At 39.6% G+C, this 15,110-nt stretch overlaps 1 protein-coding gene across 2 annotated transcripts in view; it reads left to right on the top strand.

Annotated features, from left to right (window-relative positions):
• Pou1f1 (POU class 1 homeobox 1) overlaps positions 1-13,649 on the top strand; it is a 17,984-nt gene extending 4,335 nt beyond the window's left edge. For both annotated transcript variants that reach the window (XM_006247974.2, NM_013008.3), the window contains 4 exon segments: positions 8,084-8,308; positions 10,353-10,517; positions 11,173-11,233; positions 12,073-13,649. In XM_006247974.2, the coding sequence (XP_006248036.1) occupies positions 8,084-8,308; positions 10,353-10,517; positions 11,173-11,233; positions 12,073-12,283 (662 nt within the window). In that variant the 3' untranslated portion in view covers positions 12,284-13,649.
• Positions 13,650-15,110: the final 1,461 nt, after the last annotated feature.

The raw sequence follows: 15,110 nt of genomic DNA on the forward strand, positions 1-15,110 counted from the left end.
TTAATCTAGATTTCCTCCATAAAACATTAAGATTTTTAAAATAAAACATTCTTTACATTTTGTTAAACACCATTCTAAGTACATCGGCATTTAAACTGTTATTGTAAAATGGAGGCTGGTATTCGTTCTTTAAAAAAAATGTTTTATTTAAAATCTTTTTCTATTAACCCTTTTCAGAGGAGAAGGGGATGGGAGGATGTGGAGAGGAGAGGTGAGGGGGGTTCTGAGAAGGGAGGGGAGTTGATACTGCTATGTAAAGTAAATTGATTAATTAATGAAAAATGTTTTACATAATAAATTCTGCCCCTATTCTTTTCCTCTTTTTCAACTCTCTGTCCTACCCATCAACATTAAAGACTGTTTTTTTTTTTTTTTAATTAACTTGAGTATTTCTTATATACATTTCGAGTGTTATTCCCTTTCCCGGTTTCCGGGTAAACATCCCCCTCCCCCCTCCCCTTTTTTATGGGTGTTCCCCTCCCCATCCTCCCCCACCTTGTTGCCCTCCCCCCAACAATCTAGTTCACTGGGGGTTCAGTTAAAGACTGTGTTCTTAGTTATTGCCTATCAATACTTTTTTCTCTCAAAAAATTCATTCCTTTTTATTTTATCTGCACAGTGCTTTGTTTGCATGTATGTCGGTGCATCATTTGCACACATTGCTCACAGAGGCCTGGGAAGGCTATCGTCTCCCCTGGATCTGGAGTTAGACGGTTCTAAGTATGGGTGAGGGGCTGGGAATAAGGAAGACGTTCTCTAGCTCTCAAGAAGCAGCCAGTGCTCTGAACCCCTGAGCTGTCTCTCCAACCTGGTTTTTCTTTTTAACGTTTAGGGAATATCTAAAGCCAAGAGTTTTTCCTTTTAAAATTCATCACTTACATGCAATTTAATTAATCAGTATTCCTAAACAAAAAAGAACAACTTCCACATTGATTATCAATATTTGCTGTGAATTAGTAAAATATGTTCAAATAGCTGTCGGAGATGGGAGTTGAATGCAATCTTTAGCCTTCACAGAATCTTGAGGATCTAAATAAGAGGTAACAGGCACATGGTCAGAGGCCGAGCTCTGCTAGAGGGAAGTTCTGTCACAGTGATTACCAGGAATCCCTGCATACCTTTAGTTTCTTTATTTCCTCAAGAGAGGTGGCATTTGCCCTTTGACTTGAGTTAGCATGAAAATCAACTGCCCAACCCCCACACTTATACACACCAATACACACACATGCGCACACAGACTCACGGATATACACATACACACCAGCCAAAGAGTAGTGGCTAATGATGTCTTGCCCTAATTCCTTTGGGTAACACCGCCCTTGTACTGAATCAATGTGGTCCACGGTTGTCTAGAGAGTTTATAGTTACCTTCAGAGTCCTATAATGTATTCCAAATTAGTAATGGGGCCAGGGTCCCATTAAGACACAGCTGACAGCACTCCACATACCTTTTCCATTTCCCGACATCCTGATCTTAATATAGTCAAATAGAAAGGACCTGAGAAGGACTCTACCAAAGTCTGGTTTAGTGACATCATAAACACAATTGTAATACCAAGATTTAGAGGCATCATTGTAGCCTTCAAATTAAATTATATTTTGTCACTAAAATGAAACCTCACCATGGTGCAGAGAGACTATATTTGAATATTTCTAGGAGAGATGTCATTAAAATATTATACGCTTTATAATTTGTCAGCATGTCTGGGTCTTGACATATATTCCACATTAACATGCACTTCGTGGCAGATTAAATCTTAGCCAATCTGAATTTCTTCTGCTTTCATTCCCAGGGAAGCTGCACAAATTGAGTCATAAAATACAGCCATTCAAAAAATGAGGCACAAAATGTATATAAAAGGACAATAGAAATGTCGCTGTGTCGTTTGGATTTTCTGAAATGTCAGCCACTCCCTCAAAATCTACAGAAGCATCTTATGGGCAGGCTAGGTATCTTACAGTCTGAGGGGAAGCTACCCAAATTACTGTTTCAAAGGGCGTAGAGTTGTTTTAATATGGCTATTATATTACTCTGATGCATTCATTTTAGGGTTTTGTTAAGTTAACTCACTGGAAGGGACAAGCTACAGAGACTTTTTTTCCAGGTTGATGTGGAAGATTTAAATCCTGAGATGAATTCCCTGTAGCCCCTAATCTAGGCACCGGTGAACTAGGGAATTATTGACTGGAAAAGAAAACAGCAAAAGGCTGCACTGCTAACTAATGAGGCTGCCCATCCTACCAGGTGCAGTAGATTTGCATCAACTCAGCATTATTCTTTTGCTCTCCTCAGATAGGTTTGTGGCCATTTACTTCTTCCTCTCTACTCCTGAGTATTTAGATATAATGTCATTAGTCTTCAGTACAAATCACGTGAGGGAATTACAAATGTTCCTCGAAATCTCTGCTTAAAAATACAAAAATGAAGCAAACCACCAGCAAAAATACAAAACAAAACAAACAAAAAAAACCAAACAAACAAAACAAACAAACAAAAGTACCAAACAAAACAACAACAAAAACAAACAAACACACCTTAACATTCGGATTCCTGGGTCTCTGCGTTTGCTTCCATTTGTTCTTGGTGTCTAAAGCAGACTGTAGTTTAGGGAACATGCATAAGAGCTTCCACCATCTCACAGAAACTAAGCATGCCAGCTTCATGGCAAAGAACAAGAGCAAGAAACCAATGTGGTCATGTGGCACAGAAGCTAAGCCTCCTTAGAAATGGAAGGCAAGCCCTTGTTTTAAAAGTACGTTTTGAGAGGAAAGAAAAAGAGTGAAACGAAATCATAGAAATCTTCTCATTCATTCTTCGTATTTTTCTCTTTAATTTCTTTTTTTTAAAATCTCCCCTTTCTCCCTCTCCTTCTCTCTTCTCTGTTATTCTTCCTGTTTTTCTTTTCTGTTATCCCAAGATGATAGGGTTGCCCAGGGAAGAGTCATTCTGAAGATTGCTGGCCATTCCTCTGGAAAGGCTTTCTAGTGGCACTGTGGTGCCTTTGCCTTCTAGATGATTCACAGCCCCTTCTACACTGAGCAAGATTATAAACACCCTAAGTCTCTCTGCTCCAGCTACCCCACTGTACTGTGGCGAGACAGTGGTTCTGGGCACGTGGGCATGGTGGTGTGCCAGTTAAACTTATTTTGTGAAACAATGGGTGAGTAGTCTCTTACATACAGTATGTGCAGTCTTCAAAGAAAGGAAGATCAAATTCGAACATATGATCTGCTTGTAACATGTGTGTAAAAAGGGCAGAATGAGAGGAAATGTTTAAATATTTGTTCCGGTACACAGTTACAGTGCAGGCATGTATTGTTGCATCCTTTTTTTTTTAATTATCTTCAATCTTTTTTTACAGTCCAGTCGTTAGCCTCCTCCAGGTCCACCCACCAACAGTTCCTCATCCCATACCTCCTTCCCTGTCTCCAAGAGGATGTCCCGTCCTACCCCCCACCACCACCCCACTAGACCTCCCCACTCCCTGGGGCCTCAAGTCTCTTGAGGGTTAGGTGCATCTTCTCTCACTGAGGCCAAACCAGGGAGTCCTCTGCTGTATATGGGGGTGGGGGACTCATATTTGCTGGTGTATGCTACCTCGTTTGTGATCCAGTGTCTGAGAGATCTCTGGGGTCCAGATTAATTGAGACTGCTGGTCCTCCTACAGGGTCACCCTCCTCCTCAGCTTCTTCCAGCTTCTTTCTAATTTAACCACAGAGGTCACCAGCATCTGTCCATTGGTTGGAAGTAAGTATCTGCATCTGACTCTTTTAGCTGCTTGTTGGGCCTCTTACCACCACCATGCTAAGCTCCTGTCTGAAAGCACACCATAGCATCAGTAATAGTGTCAGGTCTTTTAGCCTCCCCTTCAGCTGGATCCCAATTTGGGCTGGTCCCTGGACCTCTTTTCTCTCAGTTTCTTCTCCATTTTTGTCCCTGCATTTCTTTTTTTTTTTTCTCCATCTTTATTAAATTGGGTATTTCTTATTTACATTTCAATTGTTATTACCTTTCCCAGTTTCCAGGCCAACATCCCCCTAACCCCTTCCCCTCCCCTTCTATATGGGTGTTCCCCTCCCTATCCTCCCCCCATTACCGCCCTCCCCACAACAATCATGTTCACTGGGGGTTCAGTCTTGGCAGGACTAAGGGCTTCCCCTTCCACTGGTGCTCTTACTAGGATATTCATTGCTACCTATGAGGGTGGAGCCCAGGGTCAGTCCATGTATAGTCTTTGGGTAGTGGCTTAGTCCCTGGAAGCTCTGGTTGGTTGGCATTGTTGTTCATATGGAGCCTCGAGCCCCTTCAAGCTCTTCCAGTTCTTTCTCTGATTCCTTCAAAGGGGGTCCTGTTCTCAGTTCAGTGGTTAACTCCTGGCATTCACCTCTGTATTTGCTGTATTCTGGCTGTGTCTCTCAGGAGAGATCTACATCCGGCTCCTGTCTGCCTGCACTTCTTTGCTTCATCCATCTTGTCTAATTGGGTCGCTGTATATGTATGGGCCACATGTGGGGCAGGCTCTGAATGGGTGTTCCTTCTGTCTCTGTTTTAATCTTTGCCTCTCTATTCCCTGCCAAGGGTATTCTTGTTCCCCTTTTAAAGAAGGAGTGAAGCATTCACATTTTTATCATCTGTGTTGAGTTTCATGTGTTCTAGGCATCTAGGGTAATTCTAGCATTTGGGCTAATAGCCACTTATCAATGAGTGCATACCATGTGTGTTCTTCTGTGATTGGGTTACCTCACTCAGGATGATATTTTCCAGTTCCAACCATTTGCCCACGAATTTCATAAAGTCATTGTTTTTGATAGCTGAGTAGTATTCCATTGTGTACCTATACCACATTTTCTGTATCCATTCCTCTGTTGAAGGGCATCTGGGTCCTTTCCTGCTTCTGGCTATTATCAATAAGGCTGCTATGAACATAGTGGAGCACGTGTCTTTGTTATATGTTGGGGCATCTTTTGGGTATATGCCCAAGAGAGGTATAGCTGGCTGCATTTCTTTTAGACAGGAACAATTCTGGGTCAGACTATGGGATGGCAAACCCATGCCTTCACTTTCTACTTGAGGTGGACTCTACAAGTTCCCTCTCCCCACTATAGGATGTTTCATCTAAGGTCCATTTCTTTGAGTCCTGAGCATCTCTCTCCTTCTCTTGTTTGTTCTTTTAAGGCTGCAGATCCTTAACCTGAAGTGCTGTCAATTAGCCACATGCAGGTGAGCAACTTGCTCAATGGTGTGAAGGGCTGAGTCAGTATGTTACAGGGCAACCTCTACCTGTGTCCCCTATGCCTGCTTTGAAAGATTCATCTGTCTTCTGCCATGTGCACCACACATAAAGACATACAGAACAGCTCAGAGAGGCCAAGGTGGATCCGTATACGTCATGAAAACCTAAGGGAGTATGGCGAGGGCTCTGGCATTTCCAAGCTTGCACATGGGTCCTTGTCCAGGCTAATTACAGTGCTGCTTTAGCAATGTTTTGAGAAACATTTTTGAGATTTCTGCTGTGTGGGCTTACTGCCTTCTTCAGTAATCTGGGCTTGAAGGGATTTGAAAAAGACTGTGTTATTTATATGGTCCCATCACTCCGCATGTTCACAGACAGTAGGAATCAAACTCTGTCTGTACTGTATTGATAATTGCCATGATGAATCGCTAAGAAAGGCTGGCTCTATGAAAGCGGTGGCCCTAAGGGTATATTGAGGGATACTTTATGTAATGAAAAAAAACTATGTTTCACATATTGTCTTTCCTCTTATTATGCTTACTACACCTAGGAACTTGGTATTTTCTGCTCATTTTTCACTGACTCCACTCTAATGTGGTTTCATGTTGGATTTCTGAGAATATCTGTAATAAGTAAACTGCTCTTGAATTATCCGGGAGTGCCATGCTCTCAGGTGCTTTCTGAATCATTATAGATCCAAAGAGTTTGTATAGAGGCAGCCAAACATTCCGGAAATCTTTGAAAGAAATTTGCATGATTTACCTGAGTACAGAAGGTTGGAGAATAACGTAGCCTCTGTTCTAAGTTAGTGGAATTCAGTTCGTGTGACTACTGTGTACTTAAGACAGCTCCTAATCTGAAGGGAAGTTAATGATTACTTTATAAGAGACCTCCTAAATTGGAATCAGTGGGGAAGATATATATCCCGTCCTTCCTAACTCATTTAGTTTTATATAGAAAAGGAGGCTGACTAGCATGAAATTGACACTTTTAAATGGACCTATGGTACCTCAGGACTGTGTGGGCTCAAAGAATTGAAAATAATGGCCAGGATTCTTCACAATCAGATCATGGAGCATCATTCTTATTGAAAGATAACCAGAAATCTACTTTACTGGATAATTTGCATTTATAAAAGCAGAGGCAGAGTACATTTTTAGCAAGAAAAATAGTTTCTCTCTTGGGGTGGAGAGATGGCTCAGTGGTTTATAGCATTTGCTGTTCTTGTAAAGGACCAAAGAATGGTTTCCAGAACTCACATGGTGGTTCACAACCATCTCTGACCCCAGTTCCAGAGGAGCCAACGCTCTCTGCTGGCATCCACAGGTGTGGAGACATGTAGTACATGTGAATAAGCACACACACACACACACACACACAGGCACACACACACACACACACAAATCTAAAGAGAAAAGGATAGTTTCTCTTAACCTTTTATCACACCTGTGGAGTATGAGTTTACTTCATGCTATTTCATTTAAACTCTTAAAATTGACATGTTTAATTTTCATTAGAAAAAATAATGTATTTTATTGGATAGAGATGAATTTTACCATTTCTTATATAAATAAGCTAATAACTTGCTGACTTACACTACTATTTATTATTAAATATTTATATATTGTTGGAAGCTTTTTGCATTATATTATTACTAATTGCTTTAATTTATGGGTGAAGTTGAGGGTTATTAATTTTTTAATATGTTTCTGAGAATAAATATTGTGTGTAATCAATGAAAGTTGCTTTTAAGTATTTATACTCAGGAGACTAATCAATTACTCAGATTTTTGTGATACATGACATTTAAAATGAACAGAAGTGAAATCCTCAATAATAAAAATAGTAATTGGTCAATGAAGAAAAGGTGAAACAAAATATGATGAAGGTTTTTTGTGTGCCATCCTGACATTAAGATCCTGAACTGAGGTCTAATCTAGTTTTCAAATGAACACTGAAACTTGTAAAACGTCCACAGTAGTCCTATTTACTAGGACATACTGCAGCGAAGTCAAGCCAACACTGCACACTACAGATATCCCCTCTAGAATTGGGGTCTAGAATTATCCCCTCCTTTGGATTTTATGTTTGCTTTTCTTTACACAATTACGAAAAAAGAAACTGATTCCATCGTAGTGTCTACTTTTTAAAAAAGCTTTTCACAAAATTTTATAGAGCTTCTAAGCTTACCTTTTGTTTCTCTGACTCATGAAATCAGCTTAAAAAAAAAGTTTGTCTTTGTTGTGTTTAAAAATCATGCTCATTTTCACTCTGAAGTTAAGCATTTACGATCAAACCAGTGATATTTGTAGTACTTTAAGGTTAATTTCCCAGTTATAAGAATTTATCTGTGTAGCATGCAGTCCAACTATGTCTTTTCTTGACTGTAGCCACTTACTAACTTAAGAGGACAGAGATCAGTGCACGATATCTGGTTAGCCACGTGTCAGAATCTCAGGACTGCATATTGTTTTACAAGAAAATGGAATCTTATACACTCAGCTATTTAAGATCTTTCTCCTCCTTTGACATTAACTTTGGCTTTGTTCTTCAGGGAAAGGCGGAAGGTAATTTCATTCCACCTACTCTGGCTTCTACTTTAGGAGACTGAGCTTAAGGTAACTTGTAAAAGCTAAGACCGAATCAGTGTTGCAACACAAGTGATCGGAGTATCTGGGAGAATGAGGGATCAGAGTTAGCAAGCTCATGGGCAGCCTGGGCAGTATGACCAAGTCCTGCCTTCAGACGCAAACTCGGAATTGTTGTCAAGAGCACTGGGATCGAACACAGTGTTGTTTGTATAAACAGACATAATTTCCAACCATCCTTTCCTCTCTCTTTATCCACAGGCACTTTAACCCCTTGTCTTTACAAGTTTCCAGACCACACCCTGAGTCATGGGTTTCCTCCCCTGCACCAACCTCTGCTGGCGGAGGACCCAACAGCCTCTGAATTTAAGCAGGAACTCAGGCGGAAAAGTAAATTGGTGGAAGAGCCAATAGACATGGACTCCCCGGAAATCCGAGAACTGGAGCAGTTTGCCAACGAATTTAAAGTGAGAAGAATTAAGTTAGGTACGCCTTTGTTGACTGTGACAGATCAAACAATTTCATCTGCAAATCCTTACTCTAGTTACTGTGAATTATGTTCTACTTTGCTTCAAAGCTCGAGCCATTTCTCATTCCGTATCTCTCCTGTGCACTTAATCTAGTCCAAGTAGGACAACTAAAACAAACAAATTCTTAACAGGATAAAAGCACTGATTTTTAAGTTAATGTTACTTCCTAAAATTTAGCATACCTCATGATTAGCTTTAAAGTGCTCCTTTTATTTAATATCTCCTTGAACAAGGAGATACTTCGTTCATAGGATCTGAAATGATGAAATACTCTAAATGACGTTACACTGTCATCGTCGTCGTCTTCTTCTTCTCCTCCTCCTCCTCCTCCTCCTCCCCCCTCCTCCTCCTCCCCCTCCCCCCTCCTCCTCCCCCTCCTCCTCCCCCTCCTCCTCCTCCCCCTCCTCCCCCCTCCCCCCTCCTCCCCCTCCCCCCTCCTCCTCCTCCCCCTCCTCCTCCCCCTCCTCCTCCTCCTCCCCCTCCTCCTCCCCCTCCCCCTCCTCCCCCTCCTTCTCCTCCTTTTTCCTCTTCACTTGGGCTAGGTTCTCAGGTATCTTTCTAGAGATATCTTAAACCTCTATAAGCAACTGCCTATATTCTTTTGTGCATGCATATTTTGGAGCACATTTTAAGGGCTCACTTGGGGTGTATCTATTAACTGCCAGCTTATAAATATAAATACACTAGTTTATTTAACTTGGCCTTTTACATCCTTTTAATCTCTTAGTAATAAAAACAATCTCACACTTGGTGACTCTAGAAATGCATTTGTGCACTATATGAACTGTGAGAACAGAACATGTTAGTGCCAGATCAGTGATTAAACAGTGACATGTTTAATAGACACTGTCACAGTCCTCTTTACTGGATTTCACCACTACAAACACCTCTGTTTTCAGCCCAGGGCAAATGACAAGACAGAACTAAGTAAAAAACACTGACGGATCAGTGGGATCTTTTGAATCCTAAAAGGCAGTGACACTGTAGTGTGGTTTCACTCAAAATGTTAAATTTCACTTTAAATTAAATTGTTATTTGTTCCCGTTCGGTAACCATTTGTAGTTCCTTTTCTCTGAACTGCCTATTCAAAGTCGCTTTTCATTTCTACTGAAAAGTATTTTTAAAATACAATAATCACGACAATTACTCGTGGTTCAAATTCATGAAAAATGTATTTTTTAATAGGTTGGAATGATAGGCAATCCTCTGAACTTGTGGTAATTTATAGTGACATCCACTGATGCATATTGTAAGCCATCATATTATACATAGAGGTATATAGCCGTAGGCCCGACATAAGATGTAATGACGACATGGGGAAAAACAGCAGGAGGTGCCATTATCACACTTATTTCCAGTCCTGCTTATATCCTTATGGATGCTTAAAATTGTGTGTTGATGGCTTATTAAACTTTATAGTCTAGAACTCTTTGTGGCAATCGATAAGGACCTTTTGTTGGGGGACAGATGTATTACCAAGTATAGTAAATGCATTTGGAGTCATGGACTTATGCATAAAATGTGAGACCATAGACAGCCTTCATGAATGACATGTTTGAAGGTGAAGTAAGCCTCAGTCTTAGTTTTATTTGGTGTAACAACATATTGTTGAGATTTTTATTCTCATATAAAACCATATTTGGTCTATCACTGTGCATTTTGCCAAATCGATAGGTCAAATATTTTGAGCAGGTATCATATTTGATAATCATAAAAACATCAGGAATTTCTAGGATCATTATAAAGTGTTAGGTCATACTCATGACTGTTCAGTGTTACTGTCATGTGCACACATGAGTCCCTTTCACCTGAACAGTGATGCACTAACCGGAAGGCACAGTTTTATGGACTTTGCAAATCCATTCTAAATCTAGATGAGTCTAAATTGTCAAACAAAAGAATTTTTAGAGAGCAATTCACAAAGATCCAACGTGTGTGATAATGGACCCCCGCTGATCTTCCTGTTGAAGTTGGAGCTAATGTCTCTTCCCCTCTCACAGGATACACCCAGACAAACGTGGGCGAAGCTCTGGCCGCTGTCCACGGCTCCGAATTCAGTCAAACAACCATCTGCCGATTTGAAAACTTGCAGCTCAGTTTCAAAAATGCTTGCAAACTGAAAGCAATTTTATCCAAGTGGCTGGAGGAAGCTGAGCAGGTCGGAGGTACTGAAGCACCTTCCTCAGCCTGTGCTGTGGTGTGGCCACTAACAACCCACCAGGGTGACAGAATGTGTGCTCAGGCAGGGGGTTCAGAGGCTTCTTAACCCTTTCAAATGAAAACTAAATGTCTTGGTGAATAGGGAGAAAACAATGTAGTATAAGTAAGTATAGAAATAAATGCATGGATCCTGCATGGGGAAGCTTCCTAATTAATGAGGCCCCAGCACAAAGTGCTAAATATTATTTAACGTGTACATGTTTGTTATCTTGGAGTAACTTATAGGGACTGCTTTTCCAACCTGTTATTAGTGATCACACCAGTCTGCTGAATAAAGATCATCAAAAAAGCTACACACACACACACACACACACACACACACACACACACACAGACTGGGATGCATTTACAAACTTACAATGAGTATTCTAACAGGCAGTGAAGGGAGGGTTTATAGAAGAATTATCTTTGTGACATCTACATTTATTTTGCTTTAATCCTTCTTCCCCTGTGCAATGTAATAGAAAATGACCTACATTGCAAATATTTAAGACAGAAAGGCAGAGTAACTATAGTTTGCATGGTATTATTTGGAAAAAATTGAAACCAAAGAATGATAGTTTACACTTACTGTATTATTCTCTCCTTTCCACATTTCAGCTTTGTACAATGAAAAAGTGGGAGCAAACGAAAGGAAGAGGAAACGGAGGACAACTATCAGGTATTTCTCTGATATCCTACATCTAATAGAGAACAATAAAAAATGTGTTCACACAGAGCCAGTGTTTAAGTATAAGAGCAGTGATTATGGGGTGAATATATATGATCGAAAAATGTTTTTAAAGATTAAATTTATGAGAAACGAAGATGGTATTTTTTAAACATTTGAAGGGCGAATATGTATTGTGTGATTCATTGTTTAGAGAGACATTTTGGTTAAAACTGGAAACCAAGGAATTCACTGCTGTCCTTGGAGATACAAGTCCTTGCTCTGCCAGTGCAGTATCTGAACTAAAAAATAAAAAACAAAAAAAACCAAAAGGAGACATCAGAGTGTCTTGAGCTCAAGGTGTCACGTGACTTCTTTCATCTTAACATGAAGCATAATTTTTCGTGATGTTTTGGTTCTGGAAGGTCCTAGTAGGAAACAGTAAAAGGATCGTCTAGGGTAGTTGGCTATTATCCATTTCCTGTATTATAAATAATGGGGATGACTGAGGCAGGAGAGGAGCAGGCAGGAGTTGCGTTTTGAAAGGCTCACAATGTCTTTTCTTTGTCAAGAACTTGGTGCCCCCTTGTGGCATAAGGTGAAACAGCGGGAAATTGGGTTCCCAAGTTTGTGCCTGTGATTTTGGTAAGGCTATCTAGAGTAAGGGTGCCTCTGTCTTATTCATAGGCATATATTTGGCTTTCACGTGTGCTTTTAGAATCTTTAAGTTACTTCTTCGTGGTAATATTTAGAGAGTTAAACGTCATCTTATTCTTCCAAGAGCTTCCTTGAAAGAAACATACATAATTTTATCCCAACTCCTCCCCTCCCCCTCCTTATCCCTCCCCCAGTATCGCCGCTAAGGATGCTTTGGAGAGACACTTTGGAGAGCACAGCAAACCTTCTTCGCAGGAGATCATGCGGATGGCTGAAGAATTGAATCTCGAGAAAGAAGTAGTAAGAGTGTGGTTTTGCAACCGAAGGCAGAGAGAAAAACGGGTGAAAACGAGTCTCAATCAAAGTCTGTTCTCTATTTCAAAGGAGCATCTTGAGTGCAGATAAGACTTGCCTGTGGTAGCCATGTGTGGTAGCCTTTCCATTCCTTTCTGATTTCAAGAAAAATCAGAAGTTACTTAGCTTCATAAACTAGATTAAATCAGCAACCCCTGCAGTTTTTGTTTCACTTTCTTTCTTTCCTTTTTAGATCCAATGATTTAAAACAAGACGTTTTATTTAGTTGTTCTCAGAATTCATAGCATTGCCTTTACTCCTAAATCATCACCAAGAATGCTCACAATACCTCTTCCAATTCTGCCTTTATACCTAATACACAGAGAGGTGGGGATAACTGGGAGAGAGGCCATCATATATGCGAATATTTTGAGTTTAAAATTACCTTTTGTAAGTCAATTTATTGTTCTTTAAATTTTAATCAGTAAGGACAAATATTTACCGACTATTAACCAGGGATGGCTCAAGTTGATAATCTATTGACTTGGCCAGAGAGATGTCTCAGTGGTTAAGAGCATCTGTTGCTCTTCCAGAGGATGTGGGTTCCATCACCTATACAGCTCACAACTGTCTGTCACACTATTTCCAGAGGAAATCCAAGGAGTCTCCTGGGTTCCATTGACACTTGGCCTGAAAATGGAGCACAGACATACATGTAGACAAAATACTCATACATATACAGTAAAAATAATAAATCTATAAACAAAAAGAAAATATATTGGTTTATACTCAGTATGCCCCTAGCACTATGTTTTGTTTTGTTTTGTTTTGTTTTGGAGTAAGGTTTGACAATCCAGAGGTGACTAGAGACAACTAAGAATTTTATTAATTGCCTTCAGAAATAATCTTCAGTCAGAATCTATTGATATCTTTGACATTAACACTTAGGACGCGTTTTTTGAACAATTTGTAGGAGCATTTAGGCATGACATCTGGGCGTATTCTTTTATACACATTAGCTTTCTGAGGCTCTGCTACAGAAAACATGTGAGCTGCAAGCTAAACTTGCTGACACAATAATCCTTCAGTTTTGGCTTTGTTTTGTTTTGTTTGGTAGTGAGTTCAATCCTGAGCACAAGTGAAATTTAAAAATGAAAAATATGGTTTAGGGATCCCTAACCTATATCATAAATCTGTGTGGAAGCTGCACTAGGGCGAGGCTACGTGGCTTACTTGCTGTTATGTTTCCAGTGACTGAAAAAGCACTCGCTCCTAGTAGGTATGTATAGACCATGCTAAAGGAATGGGCCCAATGGTGAACAACCGCTACAAATATGAAGGGTACCAGGCAACCTGAAAAATCTAACTTGTTTTTGAAGTCTCATTGTAGAAACTCACCTGAGGTTCCTTAACAAAGTGTCAATTTTGGTCTCACTGGTCACATTTTGATTTATTAATAAAAATTGGAAATATGGAAGATGTTTATTGAATCTCTAAAAATGAACTCCTTTGAAACTTGTAAAGAGGAACAACATACAAAATGATGCAAACGAAATAGCAACTTTGGCATTTTTCAATGTCAATTCACCTGCAATATTCATCTAACACATTCTGTATAACACGAATTGAGCTTAGATGAGAACTTATCAGCTGGGAATGCTTACTAAATAAATTATTCTATTCAGTGTCTTATTTTTTACACTGTTAAACAGCACTGAAGCTGGGCCTGGTAACAGCAAACTTGTAATCCCCCTGGCTCTCAGGATCATCCTGGATCACAAACTCAAAGTTTGCTTAGTTACAAAGTGAACTCAACTCAGTGAGACTCTATCTCAAAATAAAACTAGGCCCCGGGGCCCACTCAGTTTAGTAACAGAGATACTTTCCAGACAATGCAAATGGAGGCACAGGTGCAGTATCTAACGTGTTGGATACAATTCAAGAATTTCACATGGCTGTCTTTCCTATGCAAACATCTCTGGATAACTATGTTTAAACTGCTTAAAACACACATTAGTTTGCAAACTAACTGTATCATATATATATATATATATATATATATATATATATATATATATATATATATATGCACTTATACAGAAAAATTCATGTTGCATTTTGAAACCTGTAAATGGTAGCAAAATAAATTCAATGCAATATAAATGCAGACAAACATAACTATGTGTCTACAATCTTTTCAAGTGTAGGCACCATTAGTAGACTCATTTGCATCAATGCATATTGAGACTATTTTCTAGCTATATTTAATATTTTATTAGATTTTAACCTTTAAAACAGAGAGGCTTTATGTCATATAAAGTGTCCTAAACTGCAGTGAAGGAAATGATTAATGTAATTTACCGTTATTGCTCACACTCTGGGGAAAAAAAAAAACCAAAGCTGACATAAGCTACACAGACTTTCTATTTCATGTCCTTGCGGGCTATACAGTGTATGCCTCCAGGAGTTCAGTGGGGAAGCATTAAAGTGGAAAGATGTTTGGTGCTTATACTGACACTCAACATCACCTGGAAGAAGTGGCTGAAAAACATAATCATACAATGTACCTTTTATCAGTAATGGCGGAAAGGGCTTATTGGTGATATATTTTCAGAGAGGGAATGTGTCAGTGCTTCATAATCTTTAGGCCTCCTTTCCTTCTTTTAAAGGAATTAGGGTTGCAAGAACCGTTCTAAGGCACCTTTTGGAATCAGCTCCTACTAAGAAAAAATTGGGAAATTAAACCATTGCTGTTGAAAAACCCTTTTGTAATAAGAAGAAAATCATAGGTCTCTTTCCAGACCCGGACAAGCCTTGTTAAACAAAGGGGTATCTTAAGGCAGACATTGTGCTTGAGGGAGACATGCATGTGACTGAAGGAAGGCTGTTTCTAAGGACATTTTAAGGGGAATCATAAAATATTACAAATTACTGCAAA

The sequence above is a fragment of the Rattus norvegicus genome, chromosome 11 (assembly GCF_036323735.1).
Source record: "Rattus norvegicus strain BN/NHsdMcwi chromosome 11, GRCr8, whole genome shotgun sequence".
NCBI lineage: Eukaryota > Metazoa > Chordata > Mammalia > Rodentia > Muridae > Rattus > Rattus norvegicus.